The sequence below is a fragment of the Conger conger genome, chromosome 15, assembly GCF_963514075.1.
Source record: "Conger conger chromosome 15, fConCon1.1, whole genome shotgun sequence".
NCBI lineage: Eukaryota > Metazoa > Chordata > Actinopteri > Anguilliformes > Congridae > Conger > Conger conger.
In genome coordinates, this window is record NC_083774.1 from 16,678,722 (window position 1) to 16,705,365 (window position 26,644).

The window sequence follows — 26,644 nt, forward strand, 5'->3', positions numbered from 1 at the left end:
GCGAGAGTAGGAGAGGGAGAGAGGGAGAGAGAGCAAATAGCAAGTGCCTACTGGACTGTGGGCTTGTGCCATTGTGTGGTCCGGGTCTCATGGTTGACGTAGTAGGTTCTTCCCAGATTGTCCTGTCTCTCCTCCCACCCAGCTGGCAGTGCAGGAGGTTGGGGATTCTGCTGGGGACCAGACATGTCCTGTCCTTCCAGAAACTCCCAGCCAGGCTGCACGACATGACACAACCACACGGTCAGGCCCCACCATCACCACGGTTACCAGCTGCAGTATTTGCTCAGGTCAAACAAAGCTGGCGGGGACATCTCTTCAAACACATTCTACAACACCACTTCCTGTTCCTCTTCAGCAAACAGTCTTCTTGTGGCCTAGCAGAAACCAGTTCTTCTGACACCTAAAAACATCTGTGTTTTCCACCATTAAGTGAGACACCAGAGACACAGGGATAGGTTAGGATAAATATAGTCTGGCCTTTTCAGACGCCGCGTTCCAATGCAACATTTGCAGCAGGCAGTCCCAAGAATGATGACTGGGTGGTTTTATCAATAACTGCCTGAAACAGCAGCCAGGCACCTGAACTTGATACCCTTCAGTGAACCCTGGCAGAACGAATCATTTTGGGGTTTTTTCCGCTCACCACCCTCAGGACTAGGATCACGCGCTTGTTTCAGAAATAAAGGCTGGCATTGTTGACGCAGGTAACCCTGAAGAATTTGGGACAGCTGTAAGGGGGATTTCCTGAAACTCTTACGTCCAAATCCTCGCCCTGCTCCGTGCCGTCCTCCTCCAGGCCGTTGGGCATGTACGTCATCTTGAGCCGCAGGTGACCTTTGACCCGGGACTTATGACTTCACCATAAAAGAAGAGCATAAAATCATAAATTAAACACCCCTTCCGCTGCCCCGTTACAGCAAGTGAGTAGAGAATGGGAGATGATAAATAATAACGTATCTGCGACTAACCGATGTGCCCTGCAGTAACTCGACCTAAATATTTAAATACGGGGCTTGGATGACTGAAAAGACCGGTTTAGGATTCCTGCATTCAACAATAAAGCTTCCATTCATATTCGTGCTCGAGACATCCCATGACCATAAGTGCATAAAAGAGCCAATAAAAGCATCCAGTCAGGAACGAAGGCCAGTCTAGCCTGTACACTTTTAGCTGACCTCTGATATTATTTATCTACACTGCAGTCTGTAAGTGTTTGGACAGTGACACAATTCTTCTAGTTGTGCTTGTGTACCCCATGACATTGTATTTAAAATTAATCAATGAAAATGGGGGTAAAGACGGCAGACTGTCAGCTTTAATTTGAGGGTGTTTACATCCATATTGGTTCATCTGTGCAGAGATTACAGCCCTTTTTATGAAGTCCCCCATTTTAGGGGACCAAAAGTACTTGGACAATTGACTGCTCAGCTGTCTCTTGGCCAGCTGTGAACAAGAAAGCGAAAAAATGGTCAAGAGCTGATTCTAGGTATAGCATTTGCATTTGCAGCCTGTTGAAGTGTCAATGCCAGTAAAGCAGGACATCATGAGGATGAAAAATATGAATAAATTAATCAGAGAGATAGCCAATATTTGTCAAAATCAGAATGAAGAAGCAAGAACGCACTGGTGGGCTCGGCAATAGCAAACAACCTGGCAGACCACAGGCATGACCAAAAAATACTTTGTATTGCGAAGAAAAAAAACGTTTCACTTGTCGAACAGACCGAGAATACCCTCCAGACTCTTGGCATAGATATTTCAAACACTAATATAAAGAGAAGACACCAGCAGAAAACATGGAGAAAGAGAGGATCTGCTCATGATCCAAAGCATACAAGATCATCTGTGAAACATGGTGGAGGTAGCATTATAGCTTGAGAATTTATGAAATATCTTACATAATGATGCTCAAATGTCTTTACTGATGATGTGGCCACTAATGGGAATAGCAGGATGAATTTTGAAATGTCGAGAGCCATCTTATCTGAATAGGGCCAGGCAATGTACCGCAACTATAATTATTAAATATTCTTTGAGTACAATAGCACTCACTACCATGTGGTGTATTGCCATTCTTTTAGTCTTTTTTTCTTTAAATATACCTGTAGTAAACATCCAAAACACTTAAAATGTTTCCGGGAAAAACATCACCACTGATATCCACTGGGCGATGAAAAAACAGCAGGAAGGTGGATGCTGCAAGAACCTGCAGCTGATTTTTCATCTTATCAACACCAAGTAGACAGTGGTGGTGTTGTATTTTCCCTGAAAGCAAATGCTTACTACCTACATCAGGTATGACTGCAGAAAAACAAACAAAGGAAAACCAATAAGCCCCATGCTGGGCGATGATCGTTATCTCCAACAATCATCAATATAGTTTATCACCCAGCCTGAGCTCAGATCCAACCAATCACTGGACACCGCTGCGCTGTGCAGCAGGACAATGAGCCCAAACATACTGTTAAATCAACCAAAGAGTTTTTCCAAGGCCAAAAAGAGGAATCCTCTTCACTGGCCATGTCAATCACCTGACCTTTATACAATGAATGGAAGATGTGTTTCACTCGCTGAAGCAAGACTGAAAAACACAGGATGGCTGCAGTATAGGCCTGGAAGAGAATCAGCAGTGAAGACACCCAGCATCTGCGGTGATGTCTTTGGGTTGCAGACTTCAGGCAGTCAATGAATGCAAAATATTTGCATCAAAATATTAAATATGACTTTATTTAATTACAATGACAATTTGTCCAATAACTTTTGGTCACTTAAAATGAGGGGGGCTATGCATAAAAAGGTTGTACTACATAATCACATGAAAAAGCGGATGTAAATGTAAATTTATATAAATACCCTCAAATTAAAGCTGGCAGTCTGAACCTTAACCTCATATTCATTGTTTCTAATCCAAACACAGTGCGCTGGTGTAGACCCAAAACAAAACAAAACAAAAAAAATGTGTCACTGTCCAAATACTTGGACTGCACCGTATAGAGACATATGCAAAACACTGAAACAAAAGTGTTACTGAAATTCCAGAGATATGGACCTTAGTAACAGAATAAACATTGGAAACAGAACATAAGTGGAAAAAGAAAACGGTTTAAAACAAAAAATGATACAAAGCTAACCTTCTTGGGTGAAGTAGAAAATCCTTAAATGTGTATGGCCTTTCAATGTTAGGATTTTCTGTCTGAAATAAAATTAAAGAAACAAAAAAAACATTAAAACAATATGGCCTATACATATGGTTCTGAGCATGAATTTATGATATACACTTAGAATCAAAGACATGACCTTCATAACTTTGGTCCGATGAGGCAGTAGAAAACAACTTTAATACGAATTTTCCACACTCCTGCTTTATAATGCAGAACACACAAATGAACTGTCATGGCAACACAAAATGAGGGTATTTATGCTTTTGTGAGTGGCGGTGGCAAGCATTGAAATGGCCCCGTCTTTACAGAGTCAAAGCCATGAGAACCATTACAGCAGGCTCTGCGACAGAATTAAGTAAACAGCTATTGGTGATTCAGCTGTCAGTATGAGCTATCCAAATACCGTTTAAAGATGGATCAATTTAATGAAGGACTTTAATACACTCAATTTAATACACTGTCAACGCACTAAAGCAAAGACGGAACAAAAAATAAACGCACGCAAGTACGAATGTACGCACGCATAACAATCATTTTAACATGCGCTGAAAAGGCCCACTAATGCGCGGTTTATGCTTTCTTGAATCAAACTCACCGGAATGTGGTGCAATGGCACATCCACTTGCCCCAGGAAGTCATCCCGTGTCTGAGAGAGAGAGAGAGAGAGAGCACAGGGAATAAAGCAGACAGTTTCACACAGGGAATAAAGCAGACAGTTTCACACAGGGAATAAAGCAGACAGTTTCACACAGGGAATAAAGCAGACAGTTTCACACAGGAACTGAGAGTTGGCTGACCTCACAAGTGACAGGCACCTTGATGGGGCTCACATGCTTTGATTTTCTCAATGTCCAAACATACACGTGTGCGTGTATACTCACACATTACAGTTCTGTCTCAAGCAGTGCAGTCCGTCCTTTTAAAGAAAGAATTACTGAAGAATAAATGGTGTGTAAATGCAAGGTAGTATGTGCAGGGAAAAGAGAGGAAACGCAGACAAAAGGGTTTCGGCCTTCTGCTCAGCCTTCAGATGGGAAAATAGTGAAAAGTGGGCACTGGTGAATGTCAGAAATGCATGCCCGTACAGCAACAAATACTCCACTGCGTTTATCCACTCTGTGGTCCCTCTAATCACTCCCTTTATGGGCAGGCAGATCAAGGACAAAAATGCACTTATGCTTCTGTGCCCATATGTGAACTGCAGAGCCATTTCCCTCACACTTGAGATGATGCTGAAGCAGCTAAAATAACCCACAGGCTCAGGACTCCAGGGGGCTGTGGACTGGAAAAGTGGGGCAGGCGGACAATGTCTCTCACGCATGCGCACACACTCACACAAATATGTACACAAACATTTAAGCACACACACACACATTTATACACAAACAAATCAACTGAAAACACACACACAGAAACACACTCATGCAAGTATGCGCGCACGCACACACACACACACACACACAAATACATACATACACACACACACACACACACACACACATTTATACACAAACCAATAAACAGAAAACACACACACACATGCAGAAACGCAAACGCACGCACGCACGCGCGTGCACACGGTTGCGGTTGCACCGATTCCCGTAACGCGAGCCACGCCGTGCCAACCCGAACCAGGACAATGCATGAAAGAAATGCTTTTTAAAAATAAGGAGCGCGTCTGGAACGACCCTCTCCGCCGAAGCACACCGACCAAAACAAACATCTTTAACGTGTCACACGGCCGCGCCGCAGCAATGAAAAGATTGATTCAGCAGAACTACCGCGGGTCTCCGCCCGCACCCCACACCGCCGCCAAGACAAACAGAGCGCCTGAGGCAGGAGCGGGGCCATTAACGCAGGCAGCCCTCCCTCCCTGAACACGGGGCCCGGTCGTGCTCAGGGCACGATGCGACTCTCACAGGGCCAGCCCATCTGCAGCGGGGTAACACCCAGAACGGCGAAAGATAACTAAATCTTGACCGTCAAACTGAGCACGAAGATGTCACCTTGGACAGAGAAGGTCTCCTGGTCGCAGCTTTCAAAGCTGTGGACTCCGAAGCCGCTGCGTGCAGGTCTAGGTGGTGGGTCACGTTCAATCACGAGGCAGCAGGATCAGAACCGGCTATTAGCTATCGAGCATGATTTCGCACACTCCGTCGAAAAAGCAATAGTCATGAACGAAAATAAATGACTGGTTTGGCAGTTATTTTATTTGAAAAATATACTTCCAAAAAAGTAGGCCTCGCTCAAAGCTGCAAAAAAAGTCATAAATAAATGTAAAAAAAACAAAAACAAGTAGCTCCAGTCAAGTCACACTGGACCAAACTCATCTCCAAGATAAAGAAAAAAATGGAGAGAAAAAGTAGGCCATGGAAGGGAGGCGTTTTTTCTGGTGGAAATAAATAGTTCTTGAAACTACTTCCAGCTGGGACTGTACTTTTCTAAGGTTCGTTTTTAAACTGATCTCAATCATTTCATTTCTGCACTTCACTCAAAGTTGCAAGCAACCTTGCAATTAAGCAAATTAGAACAATTATATTTCTATTCATTAAGGTCAATTTCAACACATATTAATCATACAGAGTCAAATATAAATGCAGGAATAGAATGCAGACAGCTGATTTTGAATGCCCCATTTGACCTAAAAATATAATATCTAAAATGTTTCATCATCACAAAAGGGAGTTATGCCCATTTCCTTTACATTAAGGGAGTTCAGAAACACAGACAATTTAAATAATTGTGATTATCATAAACAACAAAGTATACAAACCGTTTTGTTCATGCACCTTTTGGCAGGTGGTGATTAGTATATGGAAAATACAAAAATATAAAAATACTGATAGTGCATTAAAGCTAGCTTTACATTAATTTGTGTAAAAACATTGACCATTGTAAATCCCTTCCTATCATTGAAAAAGGCTCACTGACATGTTGACTCACTCTCGGCCTGTGTTCATAGTCCTTAAATTCGGGTTTCAAAATGTGCAGTTGACGGGCCGGCACTATGAAAACATTTCACAGCTGTACAATAATTCAAGCTCATTGGATGAAAATTGGTTCTAACTGCCACAGCCAAAGGCGTTTCAATGTCAGGTGTTCACAGAGAAGGGAAGGGGATAAACAGTGTTGTGGTTTGAGCGTGTTTGTTGCTGTAATTCATCTATTGACCATTAGAAGTCCAAAATTACCTATTGTACCTTTAAATAATTTTTTTTTTTTTAAATAATAAAATAAAAAAAGCGGAATGGAAAAATTCTGATGGAAAACGTTCATAGCTGCTTCTGCACAGACATTTCAGATTAGAGCCAAGGCCGTGCACTAACAACCGCTTCAGGAGAGAGGACTACGGCCTGTGCCCCACCAAGGGCATGCTCTTCAGCAGACCACCACAGGCAGGGGACACAGTGAGAGCAGCAGCCAGCTGTGGGGACCAAAGGTGGGGAGCTCCTTCAAGGCAATCCGTGCACTGCTTTACACAACCTGTCCCGTCCAGCCACACAGCTCACGGGTCATTTCACCGCCTCAATCAGCACAAGCTGAGTATTATACAGCGATGAATAACAATCACCCGACATACTGCCTATCATTAATAACAAAAGCACTTCATAATCTCCCAGACTTGCAATCGATTAGACGGCAGCGGTATAGTTTATGCCTGTGTACGTACGCCCCGGTCCACATTTGGATAACAAACACAAGGCCGTGCGAGACAAACAGGGAGAATGCCATATCAAAATCTCACCATGGCAACTGTGAAACTGTTTTTCAAACCTCTGATGAAAGAGACATCACACACACACACACACACACACACACACACACACACAGCCATCTGCTATCCATTTACAGTGGAGCGTGATTGCTGTTTACCCAGTGAAAGCCAGGAAGTCTCACGTGCCAGCTGCCTGTGAGACTCACAGAATGCCGAGCACATGACCGCGGCACTGGACACCGAAGCACAGGGACCGGCGGACTCCTCTGTCACATGACCCGGCTCCCAGAGGCACCTCAGCTCCTGTGTCCATGCCTTCACATGTCTGCATGCACTGTGTTTACATACACCGACTCCTGCCTGTCATTGTGTACTGTACACTGCCTGTCACTGCATACTGTACACTGCCCATCACTGCATACTGTACACAAAAGGGTTCCCTTTCTCTTTTCACACACATAAGCTAGATCACTTAGATCATGCAATCAGCAACTTTTGGATGTCCCTTTGTCGAGGAGAGCTAGGAGGGGTGACCGGGCCTTTGAGGTAGCTGGCCCCAAGCTGTGGAACAGCCTACCGCCACATATTAAATCTGCCCAAAACATAGATGTTTTTAAATCCTTGTTAAAAACCCACCTTTTTAGTGAGGCCTTTATGTCAGACATAAATGGGAAATCAACATAATGTACATGTATTCCATTTTATTTCATTTTATTTCATTTTATTTCATTTTATTTCATTTTATCTCATTCTATTTCATTTTATCTTTAATTTTATTGCCTGGTTTTGTACAGCACTTTGATCAACCATGGTTGTTTTAAATGTGCTTTATAAATAAAGTTTATTATTATTATTATCATCGTAGAAGTCCATCTTCTGGACCACTCCAAAAATTGTAATTGCCAGTAATTTCATTGACCACAACCATGCTGCCATCTTTCAATCATCCAGAGTAAAAATTTCATGTTTTGCGGTTTAAAATCCTTTTTTTAGTGTCTTTACTAAATAACATACAGCAGACACTCTGCACTCCATGAATATTGTGTACTGTTCAATATAGAGCTTCTCTGAGTGCACTGTCATGATTATAATGTTCGCAGCAGTGTGGTGAAAAGCCCCTGGGCTCAGAACGCGTTTTAATGCTCTGGTAGGGTATGACCATATGACTAATGCATAGCTTGAGCAATGCACGAAATAAGCAATTATGTCACCCAACCTAAACTCAAGACTTAGTTCATTAAAAAATATTACATAAGTTATTATATAAGTTAAACAAGTCAAAGTAAGGCTAAGCAAATATTACAAAGACTATCGCTGTCGATTTTATCATCCCCGTCATTACTGTACGTGAATCTCAGAACAGACAACAGCCTAGAGAAATATTAACCATAAAGTGGCCTCTGAAATACATTGGAAACAACAGGATACAGTGCAGTAGATAAGCAGCCAGTGAAAAGAAAGTGGAAGGGTCCATTGTGTGGAAGCTGGCTATCTGCGCTCTGGTGTGGAGCCCAGGACTTCAAAACAAGTTAAAATTACTGGCAAAAACAGAGAAAGGTACACATATCCCAGCCTCAGAGGGAAAAACAGCATTCTCCCTGAACAAAGAGAACTGGGGCCTGGGCACCTCACTCAGGGGGCATTTTCACCCCTATGAGACTGGGGGCTGCCTTCCAATCCAGCCAACAAAGGGCCCTTTTCAAGGTGGGGCACAGTTCGGGCACAGTTCGGGCACAGAGGGCACTGCTCTGTGCCCTTTCCCCTACCCCACCTTTCTTCACACAAGCCCTTCTGCCACTGTAGAGAAGAGACTGTGGGATTTAAAAGCTTCTAAAACATTGTTTTATGTCCCTTTGTTTTCCTCAAATGACTATCCGTATCAGGCTAGGGAAATAATATTTCATAAACACAGCTTTATGACAGAGAATTGAAGAGGGTTCGGGTAAGGGTTGCTATAAAGGCACGTTACTACAGCGATAAAACGGTGGAACCATTTCGCAATCAACTGAGTGTGAAACCACCAGGAGCATCGGATGCCAAATTTGGTGAATAATCAATTTCATTTTATGGAGGCCTGATGCAGCCTGGCTGAAGTCAGTGCTCTTTTGCCCACATTTAGTACGGTTAGTTTTACTGAGACTGGAGGGAATAGGTAGCAGATACAGAGGGACTACAGCTGCTGAGAAGGTGCCATGGAGGAGGAGCTGATTCCATGCCCATTTGGGGGGGTTTGCGGGGGTTTGGCGGGGGTTTGGTGGGGTTTGGTGGGGTTTGGTGGGACACACCTTGCCCATCAGCGCACCTTTCAAGCACCACAAACACTTTGATAGAGAAGAACACAAACCGGCTGGCTAAATATTCAATGAAATGGAAAAATCAACACACCTCCCAACACACAATATTAGCACAGAAAGTACAAGTAAAACATGTCTCATTACCCGAACAAAGACAGTATCACTGAATGGACAGAAAGACTCATGTCGTCCAGGTGTAGCAGTCAGGAGTAAATGTCACCTTGTCTCAAGCTGGGTGACATGCACGGAGTACAGAGGGGGAAAATGGCGGCCTGTCTCTGTCGAGGCTAATTGCGATGTCGGGGATTTTCTTGACAGGCTGGAGAGAGACGGACACCCGATGCTTTACAAACACCGCGGGGGTGTCACACGTTTAACTGCAGGGTCCCCCACGCCCCCCCGGGTCTGTACACCACTGACACGGCCCAGTGCTCCTCTTATATCACACGGTTAAATCTGAATCGACAGCCCAGACTCTCTGGAGTCCAGAGAAATGCTTCAGATGGTGCTTATATATAGTTTGGGGAAGGGGGGGGGCCGGGCCCTCTTTACACCCTCCTATAATTAACCAAGTGTAAACACTTCAGCTAACCGACTACGCCAAACATTAATAGCCTAATAATGAGAAGAACAAGCGTCACAAGTGCGGACCGCACTTTCACACGTTGGTGTGTCACACTCATATGGGACACAGTCGTGTTCCGATTATGACACCACTCACTGGTTTCAGTAGTGCAGCCAAACGCGCTTGTCGTCATCAGAACAAATTCATTGTGTGACTTTGTGGCGGGCACCTTCTCAGTTACCCCGCTTTGCTCTAATTCGCTGGCGTTCACACCAGACACTGCAGGCAGGCAGACCGACCACACGTCCATTTTCTATTATAAAATCATTCACTCTTACTTTATTATTATAAACTCTTTACACTCTTTTCTTTCTACAGCCTCCCAGCATCCATCCATCCGCACAGCTCGGTTCAGATCGACGAGAAGCGAAGCCGCACGGCTACCCACAACTGCCTCTGGTCCAGGCGGACGACGGCCTGCCAAGTCTGGACTAAAGACGGAACAGAACTGGCTTCCCACTCGAGGCTTACCGTGGGGGAAGCCTACTTCAACCGGCCTAAAAGATCAATGCGCCCGGCTCACATTTCACAACACGGTTTTGCGGAATTGTAAAAAGGCCCATAAAACGCAAACAGCCAGTGATTCCAGTTCAAAGCCGCCATCAATCTCCGGCAATTTCCGTATAATCTCAATGTTTATGAAGCCACTTCCCTTCTCCTTGCGGTTTCTATAATATGTATATCCCTTTTCATAAAATAAGATTTAAGACTTTTGTTTCGGTACGCATTTTCCTTCCACAATGCCGTTCAGACATGATTAACCGCAGGGCGGAAAAAAAAGAGAAAAAAACGCTTGTTGTTCTTGAGGAGAGAAATCAGATTCCTGCAGACTGAGTAGTGAGAGTGAGCAGAACCTGGTGTGCAGATGTTAATATCTTGTTAATGGCACAGGCGGCTGGCATGGTCTTCTGGGGCCTGAATTAATTGCAAACTGACAACAGCTGTGGAATGGGTGCACAATATCCCAGGCAAACAACGGCAAAACAGCAGTCTGTGTTTACGTCTTGCTGTAGAGGCACAGTTATAGCAAACGCACCTCTTATTTAACTGCTATTTGGGCCAAACGTGAACAGATACTACAAGGCAATTCAATTATTGGCATTCCATTAGTGCTAATGGCAGTATTCAATGGCAACGCTTTCCTTCCTTGTTTCAAAGAATTCCCAGCAGGACAACCTGTATTTATCTTCCCTAAATCTTACTTGTGTGCAGCACTTTACCAGGGAAATCACCATCCTGAATACCAGGAAACAGTATCGTGTTCCATTCTGAGATGATTGCAAATAAAGTGCTGGCATACGCTCTATGAAACTTCATTACGCTGACCTTAAATACTACGAGTCACTCATTTACATGACTGCCAGTGACCTTATTAATATGAATTTGTTCATTTACGCAGTCAACAGAGCTTGGGACAAGTGCGCACTCTGACATGTCATCCACACTCAAACAGGGGAGAGAAGAAGCCCCTTACCCTGGCGTTCTGTCCACAGGAGCTGAGAACACGGTCAGGTTTACGGCTGCTGTTCGCAGCGACGGTCCCCGCTGGGCTGCGGGACACGTGAATGTGCAGGTGCGGGGGGCCAAAATGGCAGGAGACACGCGGGTGGGGCACCTCCAGGGAGATGCTCCGCTGCAGTGCATGATGGGAGCGTTTCCCGCCCCGGTCTGGCCACCCCTGGGTCCGGTCGGTCGGCTGGCACGCGGAGGTGCTGCGGAAAAGCTTGACGTGGCGGTATCGGGGTTCGGGGTGGGGTTCGACGCGCGGTTCAGGGCGGGGTTCGGGGCGGTCCCGGGCGGGCGGGCGTGCCTGGGCAAAGTGCAGCAGGACGCTGGAGTGCCGCTCTGCGCGTTCGCGGCCCCCCCTGGGCGGGGCCCGGAGCTCGGCCCAGGGGCCACCGGTCCTACACAGCCGCGGCCCGTTAGCAGCGGGGGCCGCCGGGCCCCTGGGGGCCCCCCGCTCGCCCTCCTGCGCCGGCTCTCCCGCGCGCAGCTGCAGCTGGCGGGAGGTGTGGAAGCAGGAGGCCTCGGGGGCGAGGGGCGAGGCGGGGGGCGTGCTGCAGGGGCTGCGGGGGAAGATGACCAGCGAGGAGCAGCGTCTGAGGGGCGCGGGGCCCGCCCGCTCGGGGCCCGCCCGTTCGGGGCCCTCAGGGTCGAACACGCTCCCGCTGCTGCAGTACCCGCCGTCGCTCGCCGAGCTGCTGTCACAGGAGCCGCCGTCCAGGCCCGGGGCCACGTCCCCACCGCTGGGGCTGCCTCCCCGGCCCCCCGGGCCCCCCGGGCCCCCGCCCTGCCTGCAGGGCTGAAGAGAAATCTGTAGTGTGCTCGTCATGCAGCAGCCTGCGCCACGCTTGGGTAAGTTGCTGTCCTCAGGAGCCAGTGCACCCAGCTGCCCCAGCTGCCCCTGCTGCCCCGGGGCTGTCCTCATGCGCACAGCGCCGTGGGCCACGCTGTCCCCCGGGCGGTCCGTGCCCTCGCCCAGGCCGCGGGTCTCAGACAAGGGGTCCGTGCCCTCGCCCAGGCCGCGGGTCTCAGACAAGGGGTCCGTGCCCTCGCCCAGGCCGCGGGTCTCAGACAAGGGGTCCGTGCCCTCGCCCAGGCCGCGGGTCTCAGACAAGGGGTCCGTGCTGCTCCGCCGGCTGGCGAAGTGCAGCCGCAGACGCCCAGCCATCCGCCCTAGCTCCCGGGCCGGGCGCGGGGCGAGGGAAGCATGGCCAAATCCAGGGGAGAGAGAGGGAGCGGGGAGCCGGCTCCGGATCCCCGTCCTGTGATTACGGTCATTAGCGGGCTGCCAAAAGAGCCCCGGCGACAGCCTACATTCCTCCAGGAGCCGCGCTGAAGTTGTGAGCCGGGGGAGGTCAGATGAACTGCGGACGTGTGAGAGCGGGGCTGAGCGGAGCAGCCCCCGGAGACTCCCGAAATCCTAACGCCGCGCGTCTTTAAGGAGCCAGAACGCGCTCGGCCGCGGAGAGGCAGACAGCACCCGCCCCACAGACACAGCGCTCAGCCGCGCGGCTGATCCCAGACCGGACCTCATCGCAACTGCGGCTCCCGCCACCCACGCCAGTAAATCCACCGGACGAGAAGAAATACGCAAAATAAATAAATAAATACGGACTGAACTCCGCGACGGGTCTCCTGGCGGTTTCGAGACTCAGACTCCGCACGCCCTCTGCTCGCGGACGTCAGGAGCACCAGTGCTACTTCGAGCTGCAGCGACGTGTCTAAAGTTTCTTCTTCGCCGAACCGCTGCTAATATTTTTACCCGCCGGGATAGAATTACAGGAAATCAGGAGGAACGGGGTCCGGCATAATTCAGTATCAAATTGAGGATTGAGTTTCCGAACAGCGTCGGCACGAGGGAGCGTGCAGGCGTGTGGAGGGGAGGAGGAGGAGCAGGAGGAAGCTGATAGTGGTTTAGGGTGAAGTGTGGAAAGCCAGCTCGGAGGAGGGAGGCACGAGCCCCGACAGCCTTCTGACGGACAGACAAGGCAAGCCCGAGCGGCAGACAGAGGAGCGCGCGGCCGAATTAGCCCGTTAATGACCGGCCAAAAAAATACATAATAAAAGCTGAACAAATACACCGGTCTTATCCAAACTTAGTCTGAAACTATGCTCCCATTTCACAGCTGTAAATGTCAGAACGGAGCGCTGCGGGGAAAAAGGAAAATATATATCTTGGCAGCGGAAAGCCCGGGATGCCAGCATCGGTTTAATTATGGTTTATAAGTGCTTTAAAAGCGCCCCTCGCCCTTCGCTCCTGACATCCGTGACAGGAGTGTGACCGTAAACAACGCGGGGTATTTTGGGAGCGGGAAATGACAGGAAGTTGAGGGCTACAATGCTGACTGGAGAATAATGAGGCGGGGACGTGGTACTGACGTCACGGCCGGGAAGGACCGCGGCTGCCATTTCCTGCCGTGTCACCCTGTTGCTCAAGCCTGTCTGACTGCCAGCTGTCCTCAGCGCCTTCAGGGAGTGGGCGAAGACACCGCCCGCCACCTCCAACGCCTGTTTGGACAGCGCCCCGGGCCCAGCCTTTTTCCAGCACGCCGCATTTCGGAAAATACCTTCTTTTCAAGAGCTCTCAAACCGGCGGGTCTTGCCAAGTAAAGCGCCTGTCAGATGTGTGTACTGGTGCCAGGGGATCCCAGGCAGGGCACGCTAGCTGAGCCTCCACCACCTGCCAACGCCACTGACAGAGAGAGACCCACCTCCCCCCACGACTACAACATATCCACATGTATGACACCGTCAGACTTAGCCCTGTCCTGGGCAACAAGTTTATTAACAGCCACAAACTACCCCCAATTCTTTCCGAACTCACCATCTGCATGCAAAACCCAGAGAAAGTTTGGTTACACATATTCCGTTTGGAGTGTAGCCATTTAAAGATAACTTATCTGCTTGGTATATCCGAGGAAATGTTTTCCTGAAATGTGACTCAAATGTATTGACTAGTCCAAGAAATCTCTTCAGCAGTCCCCAGCTCTGATATCACAACAGCACTTTTACATAAAGTTGACAGAAAGCAGTATTCGGAAGCTCAGTATATGCAAGTCTTAAGTAATCATTGCTGGCTTGTTTAATAAACCTCCTCATTAACTTTTGCGCAAATGTTTGCTTAACCTTTATCGGCATTAGTGTGGCAGCCATTAGCATGCAGTATTTATAAAAATAAAAAAACACAACCATGTCAGACTCAGCATCTGCACATATTAGCTTTCACCTTTAATTACACACCAGGGCAGATTCCATTTCCCATACCTGGGTTTTACAGCAACAAATAGCAATAAAAGATACACTGGCACATTCAGTAGCTCAAGGCACTGAACAATTCAGATATTCAGAACAACTCGGCTAAATGTTACACTGTATTCTTGGTTAAGCTTGGGTATAACACATCGGTTATTTGTTTCACTGGCCAACAGCATTTAAATCGCCAGTGTGTTTTTCCTTTGCTCCAAATTTGAAATGCAAATTGTATATTCATCACCCAGCTTCATCACAGCAACATACTGTTCATTCAGGAGAGACAATCAGTACACACTCACCCCCAAAGTGCACACACTCACCCCCAAAGACCAGCTTTGGCTTCTTTTACTAGCTGAACGGCGCAGACACTGCATAAGTGCATCAAACTCCAGTGTCTGCGTGTATTCGTGCTTTCCTTACAGTCAGCAGCCAATTAATGCCTTAAGAACAGAGTGTGCCAACACTTCAGCCAATCAATGGCTAAAATGAATAATTCATGCTGAAACTAGGGGTGAGCCTGATAGTTGGCACGTCATACTATCCGGTACGGGTAACATGTCATTTCCAGATACAACTGTTGTCCAACTACTACAGACCAATATCTGTAGTCAGAGAAACTGACATTGCAAATATTATTTAAATGAAATGAATTGAATGTGTACAGTGCTTAAAGGAACATGATGCTACTACATGATGGGCTAGATACAACCGTGGTCCCTCTCCTGAGTCCCCTCTATAAACACTGAACAGTTACTCAGATTTCTAAACTCGCAACTTCACCGTTCTCGCAGCTAATGGACAGGACAGCCCTCCAGGGGTAAATGGTAAATGATAAATGGCTGGTATTTATACAGCGCCTTTATCCAAAGAGCTATACAACTGATGCTTCTCATTCGCCCATTCATACAAACACATTCACACACCAACGCCGATTGAATGCCATGCAAGGTAGAGTTTGACATCTCCAGCTTATGGGAACACAGACAGTCAGGAGCCATTCCATCTACTGCAGCACTGCCACCCTGGGTGAGTCTCCTGGCGGCCTGCAGGGAACTAACCACGGGCAGAGTCAGGAGGCCCTCAGCAACATGTCACTACAGTCCCGTGGCCTGAAGGGGGGGACTTACCAAACGATTCTCGTCAAACACCTCGAACAGCAGCCGATGCTTTTGCGGGTGAACCTGAAAAAGAGGAAATGTAATTCAAATGCAATGCCTCACAAAGAAACACGAAAAAAAAAGATTATTTACCCCTTCAGGTGTAAGATCAAAAACATGCAGAGAATACTGTACTGTACATTATAATGCTGATGGAACAATCACTTTTGGCAATTGAGAAGTAATGGAGTTCCAAAACATTCCAAAAAACCTACACTTCAAAAGGCTAAACAAACTGGGTGTACGGCCTCCCTACATCTCTGAAGTCCGAAGTCCAGCTGCACGTCAGAACAAAGGACTCCATGTTTCAACTTACTACAGGTAAACTGCTTAGTCCATGATTGAGAGCTGTGTGGTCTAAGGTAATCAATCAATACCTCAAGCTAAACCAAGCCAGATTTATTTTCTACTATATATTAGCAAAGCTGGGTACCATAAATACTGCAGTTCAATGACATCCATTTATATTTTACAGGGGACAGCTGGACATTTTATAGTTCGGCTATAGATAAGCAGAAGAATACAACCTGTTGTCCCATCAAGACAATCTTGGAGGACAATCAAAAATCGTAATAATTCAAACTCATAATTTTTTGAAAAGCACATTGAGAACCACTTGTCCTCAGCAAGCACGGTGCTCAGCTAATCCGCAGTCGACCCGGCGGAAATGCACAACACCGCGGTCCGCGTTACTAAACTCATTCTCTGCCTGTGCTGTGAGCAGCGAGCAGCTCCGTGGAATATATCCTTTCTGGGGAAAATATTCCCAGCGTCCCGAGCTGCAAATAAGGACAATGCCCGCGCGGGGAGGCCCAGACCGGTAACGAGGGAGCGCTGGACGGGTGCCGACAGCGTCTGGGCTTAACGGCGGTGTGTTAAACACGAGAGCCGTCTGCCCTGCACACACTCAGGCCCGCCTCCAGGTTCTGACAGCCCTCTGGACCGAGTCCTGGCATCCAGGAATTCCGCTCAGTCGCTTTGTTATTGTCTGCCTGGCTACAATTCATCCTGGGTTTACTAGCAGAGCAGTCCGATGAATCAGACTCCTACAACAAACACAAGAGCTACGTGCTCTCCGGAGGTACGCAAATTGCGCAAGCGTGTTGCCCATTTGCAATTCTTAGATCGCTCGTGAGGGCATGAACTTTTGGAAGAACTCCACAGTACTGGAGGACAGAAGAGTAAACCTGGTACTATTGCCATATAGAAAAGGACCACTATTAAGATGAGCTGAGCGTTAGATGCAGCAAGGGTTCAAAAGGGTTCTACCAAGGGTTCAAAAATCTGACTGAAGCCATTCAAGTGAATTAATACTGCACAGATTCCTTCTCAATGTTCTTTTTCTGAGAATACTCTTCATTGGTTTTTATTACAACAGCAAATAGCTGGTTTCCTGTAGGGATCCAGTTGGTCCAAGGAAAATGTCTAAAATCTGATATGTTCTTACAAAACTTTTCGTACTAGACAATGCAGTATGTACAGTATTTGGTGATTTTATATCAGTATTGTATTAATAGTAATACCTTCTCAATTCATATGTTAATTAGCTAAATAGTTCAACCTTCGCAGGGCAATAACCAAAACCTCCACATGACCGTCCAGAAATGCATGAGGCATAAATTTAGACTGCATCAAAAACAGAAACAGATATTATACTAACCTATATTGACCTATAGATGCTGATTTTTAATGGCTTTCCATTTTTAAAGTTAAAAATATACAAAATAGCTTGATGCCAAATCAGCAAATAGGTTACAGTAGGTCAAAATGTATCAAATTCTGCATCCTGTCTGAGTAACACAACTGATACTACCATTATTAAATATTAATGCAATTGCATATACCATATCCCCTCTAGTATTACTGCTGACTAAGACACCTGATCATCTCAAAGATAAAGCAAAAAGCAGAAAACACCCAAAATGAAGATTTACATTTTTCCTATCAGAATGTAAATTGGTCCAGATCATAATATATAGTCCATCGAGGATTTGAAATGTTTGGTGAGGCATTACTCTCAATGCAACACTAGAAATTACAGCAATAATTATAGAAAATAATAATTAAATTTTATTAAACAAAAATTATATATATTTTTAAAAACAGTACAACAAACTGCTATGAAAAAGTGGATACTATCTCCTATTTGAGAGAGTAAATGAATTCAGGAAGTGGACTTCCCCTTCGACTCGAGCATCAGGCTTCGAGCATCAAACAAAGTGCACGGCGACTTTGAAAGATTTCCTGCCAGTATTCTTCCATTATCTCACTTGTTTTTCTTCTCACGCTCACAGTTACGTTTACACGGACCCGGCAGCACTCAGGGAATTTCCCAGTCCAGGTTTTTGGGCCAGAACTTTCTATTTGGCCCCAGCTCCTGCCACTCATGATGAACGATCCCAGTGGGTCTGGACTTGTCTTACCAAAGCCAGTGGAGAGTATTGGTACCACCACCAACCCACCATCCCAGGGAAACTGGGACTGTATTAAAAGCCTTGCACAGCCTAATATGCTGTATCACTGCTGATCACTGAACACAATGAGATACCGTCTAAATGGCTCCTACGCTGAAGCTACAGTGGAGATAATCTGCATTAAAATGATATGTTTTCATGTGCTTCAGAACAGGGTAGGCTAATATAGCTCCAAGCACGCAAAGGATTTTATGTGGGAGATCACAAGAACAAGACTTCTTCCATGATCAGGATATCCATGTACTGTAGCCTACAGTGTTTTTCTGGCTAGCAAAAAATCAATTAATATTCTATAAATCACATCCAATTAGAGATATCAGTGGGAGCTCATTATCAGACTCAGATTGAGTACTTACTTTGAAAAAGAATTCCTCATTCCATTTTGGATCCAATGTCTGAAGGTCAAAACATGAAGAGGAAAAAAATATTAGGCCATTTTCACTCCAAAAATGTACATTATATACAGTGCTGTGTGTGTGAGAGACAACACTCTTGCATACTTACCCTCTTAATCGTTTTAGTCTGAAGACTGATGAGTTCTCCATTCACAGGATCGTACAGGGACACCTTTGTGTATGGGTCACTGTAACAGCAGAAAGACACGTTCAAGTCAGACTCTTTCTTATCACTTCAGATTTTATGTATGTCAATGTATAAGAAGATGCCTATGGTGAAACATCTTGGAAGTGCATCATCTACCGCGGTCTTTTTGCCTTCATAAGCCACTGGGATACAACCTAAGCTCTGAAACACGTAGTTTTGGTACCCAGTAAGCTTAAAGCCCATATATCACAGCAACTATGGAGAATCATCTTCGCCAGTGCTGTCACTCTCAATGACAGCCTCAACCTACAAAAAAGGTTCATTAAAAAAGTTGTTCTCACTTTACAATTCAAGCCTCATAAGGAGCAAATCCATTACACTGCAAAGATAAATACCTGGATGGGGGAACTACAGATAAAACAAGCAATCGTCATATGATAATCTTTACCAAAATCACACTGTCAGAACTACGCAACTGGTAATACTCATTTATAGCCATAGCGCAACCACAACAGTGTTGAGTTTCACTTGATCAATTGCCGTGTCCCTGTTGACAGTGACAGCTCCATTGAGAAGGGTGATTGACTGAAAAGGTTATTGATTGAATGTTTTATCCATCTAACACGGGAGACATCACAGCTGAGCCGCAGCAGTGCTGACAGACAGTGCAGTCTTAAGGCAGCAGAGAAAATGTGTCTTACAACTTGATGGAAAATGGCAAATTAAGTGCAAAATTAAATGTGAGGAGGAAACAGCAAACACTTTCATACCTGCTTTCATTTTTCATCCTTTCCATGATTAAAAATGCTCCCTGATACAGACAGTACCGGCACACACCCTTATCCACAGCAACTGGCACAACTTTTTTTGGTTTGCTTTTTTTTTTTTTTAAACATAGTATCAGTTTATTGAGCTGGATACATAATGAATCAATTTCTCAATGGATCAATGGCAGGATCCTACCTGGAAATCAGACCTGCAAGATTTAGGTTAGAATCCCAGTTCCTTACCCATTATACTGTAGTGTGCTACACTTCTGCCCTTATAAGTCACCCGCTCTATCAAAATCAGTCACATTGTCCCCAAAACGTAATACCAAAGTTATCTCTCAGGCCATGTTTGCAGAAAAAAAACGGCTTCAAAGTTTTGTCAAGAGAGGCTGAGAGACTACCGACACTGAGCAAAAAAAAGAAAAAAACAACTCTGTGGTTACTTTCACTTTGACATCTTGTATTTAAAAGCTTAAAAACTATACTCGGAATTTGGCATTAAGACATGCAGATTATGAAAGCCAAGACATTGTTCTACAGTTATTGTTCTTGTTAAGATGAAGATGAAAGCAAAAAATTTAAACCTTAACATCGATTTATGTGAAATCGGCCTTCGCGACTTGCGACTAATTATGATAGAGGGGGTCCCATATACTTTCATCAGGCCAGACATGCTGGATCTCCTTACATGTATATTTTGTGGAATAATAAGCAAACAAAACTGAATGTGAACCTCAGCAGATAAAGCATTTGACAGATCAGCATCAACCTCAATAACCAGTATGGAGGCCTAACAAGAAAGTAAACAACACTGAATATTTCTTTTGAAACTCACCTGGCTCCCAATATATCTTTCTTGGCCAGTCCAATTCCAGCCACAATTTTCACTCTCAGGACTCTGGTTTCATCCTGCAAACCAGCATGTTTGTTGCATTAAGACCATGCATTGTACACATTACATAAAAGCCAGATAAATCATTAACGCGCAAACTGGACATTCCTTTCAGGTGCTAGGACATTCTGGTACCTACCGCAAACGAAAAATGTTTTGTATGTATACGAAATGACAGCATGCAAAGTCATAAGGCTTGCGAGGCCAAGCACCTGTCTAGGAAATACACCAATTCTGGGAGGTTGCTTACAATTCAGGACAACCAAGCAACGTTTTATAGAAAAGGTGAAAAGTATGCTTCATATATCATGAATAATTTAACGAGATACAGGGGCTCGAACTAAAATATTACTGTGCGTGTAGATGGAGACGACATTGCCAGATGTACAACAGTAGCCATTTGAAACATGAACGAATCAATAACTCAAATATCTAACAAGAGAGCAAACATCGAATTTCACTTAGGCTAGACTACATTCATTTGCATTTCAGCTTTCATAAGAGAAGGTAGACAATGCAAGGCATTGCAGGCTAGACATAATTTATGGTACATGCCAAGGGCCCACGAAAGAACAGCTGCTTGATATATAATACAGTTACAATCTTCGATCGGTGCCAGACACCTGACTCACAGTCACCTGACTAGCCTGCCTGACATAAACCGCCTTAATAAATTTACCCTGATCGCTGCCATCCCTTCATTTGTATGCTCGTTGATCTGACGTCACTGTATCAAGTGACACGAACAGAATCAGTAACTGTTAGACTGACCAGCTAAATCTTAACAGCCTCTAAATTTGTGACGAAATGACTCTTCATTGTCAATTAAAATAATTTTGAGTGTGATTATGCATAAAACAAAGCTATAGTTAGCTTAGACAGTTAACGTTTAACCACGTATCACGCAAAAAAATCTAATTAGTTACGTTACCTAAGTTACTGTGATTGTTTCAAATATAATTTCTTATGTAGCTATCCAGCTAGCCAAGTTGACTTAAGTTAGCTAGCTAACTAATCCTAGCTCTAACGTTATTTTAGCTAGCCTGGCTAAAACTCTAACTTACACTGCACTGACAAATAACTAATCTAATCTAACATTACAGATCGAGCAGCTAGCCTAGCACTGATCTAAACACTGATTGCAATATCTAAATAGCCAAAAGGATAAAGAAAATAGCTCACGGTAGATACGAGTTATGATTTATCTTAGCCCGCATAGCTAACTTTAACATAACCAAAATACTACCGAGCTAGTTAGAGATAACACTTTGTTATAATTCTTGTAACGTTAAGTTAGCTAAGTTAACAGAATCGGGCAATTTAGCTGTTAGTTAGCGAACTTCAGCGCGGATTAGCAAAGTTAACGTTAGCTAGCCAACTAGCTATTTGCCAGGATTTCTGTAACTAGATAGACTGATCGTGTCAAAATTGGCTGTTTCTGTTACTCATAAACAAGTACAACGCTGACTAGTTCGCTAACCTAGCAAATAACGTTATATCTAGCTGGCTAACGTTATTAGCGAACCAATATAATGATGGCTAACGCTAGACATTCTGCAAGCTAACCTTAGAGCTAGCCAAGTAAAATTAATAATGCATAGCTAGCTTGAGTGCTCGCTAAATGACATTTTCATGTAATAAGACTATCATGTAATACGATGTTACGGACGAAAATAGCTACTTAGCTAACTATTTGTGCGTTTCTTAACTTACCTCTTCAGTTTGTAAGCCTCGGATCTCGGATACAATCGCAGCCATGCTCGTGTTCACGGTCTCTAAAAGTTCATATGCGGTATGAGTAATGAGTAAAATATGAGAAAACAATATGATCACGTAGCTAACTGCCTCACTTCCTCCAGTTCACTCTCACACGCTAAATGATAATCAGTTGCAATACTCCGCTGTCGCTGTCATATTACAGTTCAATGGTCGCTGTCCACCATCCTGACCTGACTAGATCTGCTTTCCTTCCGCTTAGTTTTCCGGACTCCGCCCCACTCTTGGGAAGGAAAAATGTGGGGGAGTGGACCCAAACTGTCAGAACTGGGTGTCACGATTGTAGAATCCTGGTTCAAAGTTTTAAAAACTTTGAAATAATACAAATAAGCCCCCATATTACATAACTATGAATTCCTATGATATCACGGTGGATGTTTATTTAAAGCAGGTGTTATGCAAGAGTTAGCTAGTTACAGTAACTTACCCACAACTATGTTGCGACTGTCACGCTCAGGCTACGTCAAACAGGAGTCACCTGCGTGAGCAATCGTGACTCGCCGTCACCAGGGTCACTGGAGTAAATAATCGTGATTGAGGTTTATTTTAAAGGTCTATATGGGTCTTTAAACACTTCAGCGTTTATTTCAAGACGCGGGATAGTAAAAGCCTTTATTCAAGTTCTTACATGATTAAAAACCACGCGTACATGAGCTTTGGTCGCTGCAATCATGTAGCTAACCACGTCTTAAAGGATTTTTATATTTTTCCACCCGCAGACGGAGTGCCTTGATATTTTGTTTTGGGATCCATGCTTATACTGGTTGTATTTTTTGCTGTACCCGCCTTCCAGCATCAAGCATCTTGAAATTGTAGTACTTCCCTCTAGGTCTCGGGTCTTTCAGCACAATTGTCCCTGGCTATGGGTATGCTCTTTTTTGTACGTCGCTCTGGACAAGACCGTCTGCCAGATAGCCTACCTATAATGTAATGTTTCCCGTCATGAGCTCAGATCCCATTAGCGCTCCATTCAATTTATTTTTCTGTCTATGATCAATGTCAGCATGATATGACCATAAACAGTAGCCTATTTCAAGAGGAAAGGGCTTGTAAGGGGAGGATTGTCTCCTGCTTAGTCTAATCAACTGTACGTCGCTCTGGATAAGAGCGTCTGCCAAATGCCAATAATGTAATGTAATGTAAGAACTAATGTCAGTAAAGCTTAATTTGGAATGGACCGAGCTATCCGGTTATTTCACGTTGTGACAAATCTTACTGCACTCTTCAAAAAGAACAGAAAAACTGAAAGAGCAGACATCAAAAAGCTTGTTCGGCTTACCACATCATCTGAATATGTAGGCCAGGTGTAAGTGGCGATTAAAACCTGAAAACCTGGTGGGCATTCAACAATATATCATTTTAAATGTTTATAATGAAGGTAGAACAGGGAAGAGGGGAAACGATAATCATTTAGGCTCTGAAAGGGAATCAATTTCTCGTAAAATAAAAATATATATACAGTGCATCCGGAAAGTATTCACAGCGCTTCACTTTTCCCACATTTTGTTATGTTACAGCCTTATTCCAAAATGGATAAATTCATTTTTTTCCTCAAAATTCTACACACAGCACCCCATAATGACAACATGAAAGAAGTTTTGAAATTTTTGCAAATTTATTAAAAATTAAAAAAACTAAGAAATCACATGTACATAAGTATTCACAGCCTTTGCTCAATACTTTGTTGATGCACCTTTGGCAGCAATTACAGCCTCAAGTCTTTTTGAATATGATGCCACAAGCTTGGCACACCTATCTTTGGGCATTTTCGCCCATTCCTCTTTGCAGCACCTCTCAAGCTCCATCAGGTTGGATGGGGAGCGTCGGTGCACAGCCGTTTTCAGATCTCTCCAGAGATGTTCAATCAGATTCAAGTCTGGGCTCTGGCTGGGCCACTCAAGGACATTCACAGAGTTGTCCCAAAGCCACTCCTTTGATATCTTGGCTGTGTGCTTAGGGTCGTTGTCCTGCTGAAAGATGAACCGTCGCCCCAGTCTGAGGTCAAGAGCTCTCTGGAGCAGGTTTTCATCCAGGATGTCTCTGTACATTGCTGCGTTCATCCTTCCCTCAATCCTGACTAGTCTCCCAGTTCCTGCCACTGAAAAACATCCCCACAGCATGATGCTGCCACCACCATGCTTTACTGTAGGGATGGTATTGGCCAGGTGATGAGCGGTGCCTGGTTTCCTCCAAACATGACGCCTGGCATTCACGCCAAAGAGTTCAATCTTTGTCTCATCAGACCAGAGAATTTTGTTTCTCATGGTCTGAGAGTCCTTCAGGTACCTTTTGGCAAACTCCAGGCGGGCTGCCATGTGCATTTTACTAAGGAGTGGCTTCCCTCTGGCCACTCTACCATACAGGCCTGATTGGTGGATTGCTGCAGAGATGGTTGTCCTGCTGGAAGGTTCTCCTCTCTCCACAGAGGAATGCTGGAGCTCTGACAGAGTGACCATCAGGTTCTTGGTCACCTCCCTGACTAAGGCCCTTCTCCCCCGATTGCTCAGTCTAGACGGGCGGCCAGCTCTAGGAAGAGTCCTGGTGGTTCCGAACTTCTTCCATTTACGGATGATGGAGGCCATTGTGCTCATTGGGACCTTCAAAGCAGCAGAAAGTTTTCTGTACCCTTCCCCAGATTTGTGCCTCGAGACAATCCTGTCTCGGAGGTCTACAGACAATTCCTTTGACTTCATGCTTGGTTTGTGCTCTGACATGCACTGTCAACTGTGGGACCTTATATAGACAGTTGTGTGCCTTTCCAAATCATGTCCAATCAACTGAATTTACCACAGGTGGGCTCCAATTAAGCTGTAGAAACATCTCAAGGTTGATCAGTGGAAACAGGATGCACCTGAGCTCAATTTTGAGCTTCATGGCAAAGGCTGTGAATACTTATGTACATGTGATTTCTTAGTTTTTATTTTTAATAAATTTGCAAAAGTTTCTAAAAAACTTCTTTCATGTTGTCATTATGGGGAATTTTGAGGGAAAAAATGAATTTATTCCATTTTGGAATAAGGCTGTAACAAAATGTGGGAAAAGTGAAGCGCTGTGAATACTTTCCGGATGTATATATATACTACTAATATACTACTAATATGATCCTTTCTGTTTCTTTCACGTTGTGAGGAACTTTCATCCTTAACCTTAATTTGTCATTACAAAAAGAAAGATCAAAATAGGCATACGTATATTAATAACGGAACAGAGCAATGTTGTTAATATTGCTCTTCACCAATCGTTTAGAAGTGAATTATACTGTGTGAAATTCCAAATCATTGTTCCATAATTCTGAACATATCTGGATTGTTCTGGTTGAATTCTGAATTTTATATTTCTGTTCTTGTACTTAAGTCTAACATAGCTCGTTGAGATGTTTTTGAGGTTAAGTGACAGGCTATAGGATGCGAGGCATTTGTACTTGTTAACCAGCAGAGGGAGTTACAGCACAACATTCAAATATTAGCTTCAGTTTAAGATGGCAGGACAGCAAGGTGCAGGAGAGATCGTCCAAAGCCAAGCCAGGACCATAGAAGTACAGCCTATTACATGATGCCTGACCAAAGTTTAGAATTCATCATTAATTTCTGGAAACTACCCACTTCTGAAGCTTATATAATGATTAATAAAGCAATGATGAGCAGCATAAAATAAACCCCAAATTAAATGAGGATGTGGGATCCCTTGCACTTGGGAAGATGAACACAACTGGCTTTTATTTTACATGTCTTGTGGTACCTGTATCACAAAGGGCTTCAGGTTTGTACTGAATCATTCAACCCACATTTAAAAATGTAAAGTCACATTACACCTTCTGCCATTTTGTGAAGTTATGCTGGTTTATCCATTCGATAGAGAAATACAATTCTTTCCAAAATTGCTGTGAATACAAATTATGCCCAGACCGTGAGAATAATGGCATGCATCCTATATATCTATACATTTCAAATAATTGGTACCAATCTGCCTTTGGACATTTTCAGCTGCTAGTAATGTAATTTTCAGCTGTTCCCAGTTTACAGTAATGAGAGTATCTTGAATACATTTAAAAGCACCATGGTGATGAAAGCCTTTGTTCCTCAAGTCGTGCATCAATGCTGAAACGCTATCGTGCATCTGCGATCAATTTGTTGTAACTGCAAGGACCAAAGCAGGAACCTTGAACCTTGTTTGTCAGGCAGGTATTGGAAAAAAGCACTTAAGTGGTTGTCTGTTAATACAGCCCTTTCATCTGTGCTTTGATTTGTAAAGTAGCTACACAGAGAATCGCTCAGGAACCAAGATGTATGTGCTCACTTGATATGCCTATTCCGTTTCATCAGCTATTAATCTCACTGTATTCAACTGCAATATCAAAGACCCATCAGAAAATGCAATATTTAGATCACTATCTTTATACCGATGGCACCCCCCCCCCCCCCAACATACACACACAATTATAAATACATTTAAGGCAATGATGTTCTTTTAAAAAAAGTTTAT

At 44.5% G+C, this 26,644-nt stretch overlaps 1 protein-coding gene across 5 annotated transcripts in view; it reads right to left on the reverse strand.

Moving 5' to 3' along the window:
• Positions 1-22,363, reverse strand: part of LOC133111153 (E3 ubiquitin-protein ligase NEDD4-like) — a 39,268-nt gene extending 16,905 nt beyond the window's left edge. For 3 of the 5 annotated variants that reach the window (XM_061221306.1, XM_061221304.1, XM_061221303.1), the window contains exons 1-5: positions 11,270-14,259; positions 3,757-3,807; positions 3,132-3,193; positions 758-854; positions 52-215 (exon numbers count right to left, since the gene is read on the reverse strand). In XM_061221306.1, the coding sequence (XP_061077290.1) occupies positions 52-215; positions 758-854; positions 3,132-3,193; positions 3,757-3,807; positions 11,270-12,466 (1,571 nt within the window). In that variant the 5' untranslated portion in view covers positions 12,467-14,259. Of the gene's footprint in view, positions 1-51; positions 216-757; positions 855-3,131; positions 3,194-3,756; positions 3,808-11,269; positions 14,260-15,677; positions 15,732-18,537; positions 18,577-18,685; positions 18,765-20,329; positions 20,404-22,099 lie in introns of those variants that run through there. The other 2 variants (XM_061221307.1, XM_061221305.1) reach the window with 2 other exon arrangements.
• Positions 22,364-26,644: the final 4,281 nt, after the last annotated feature.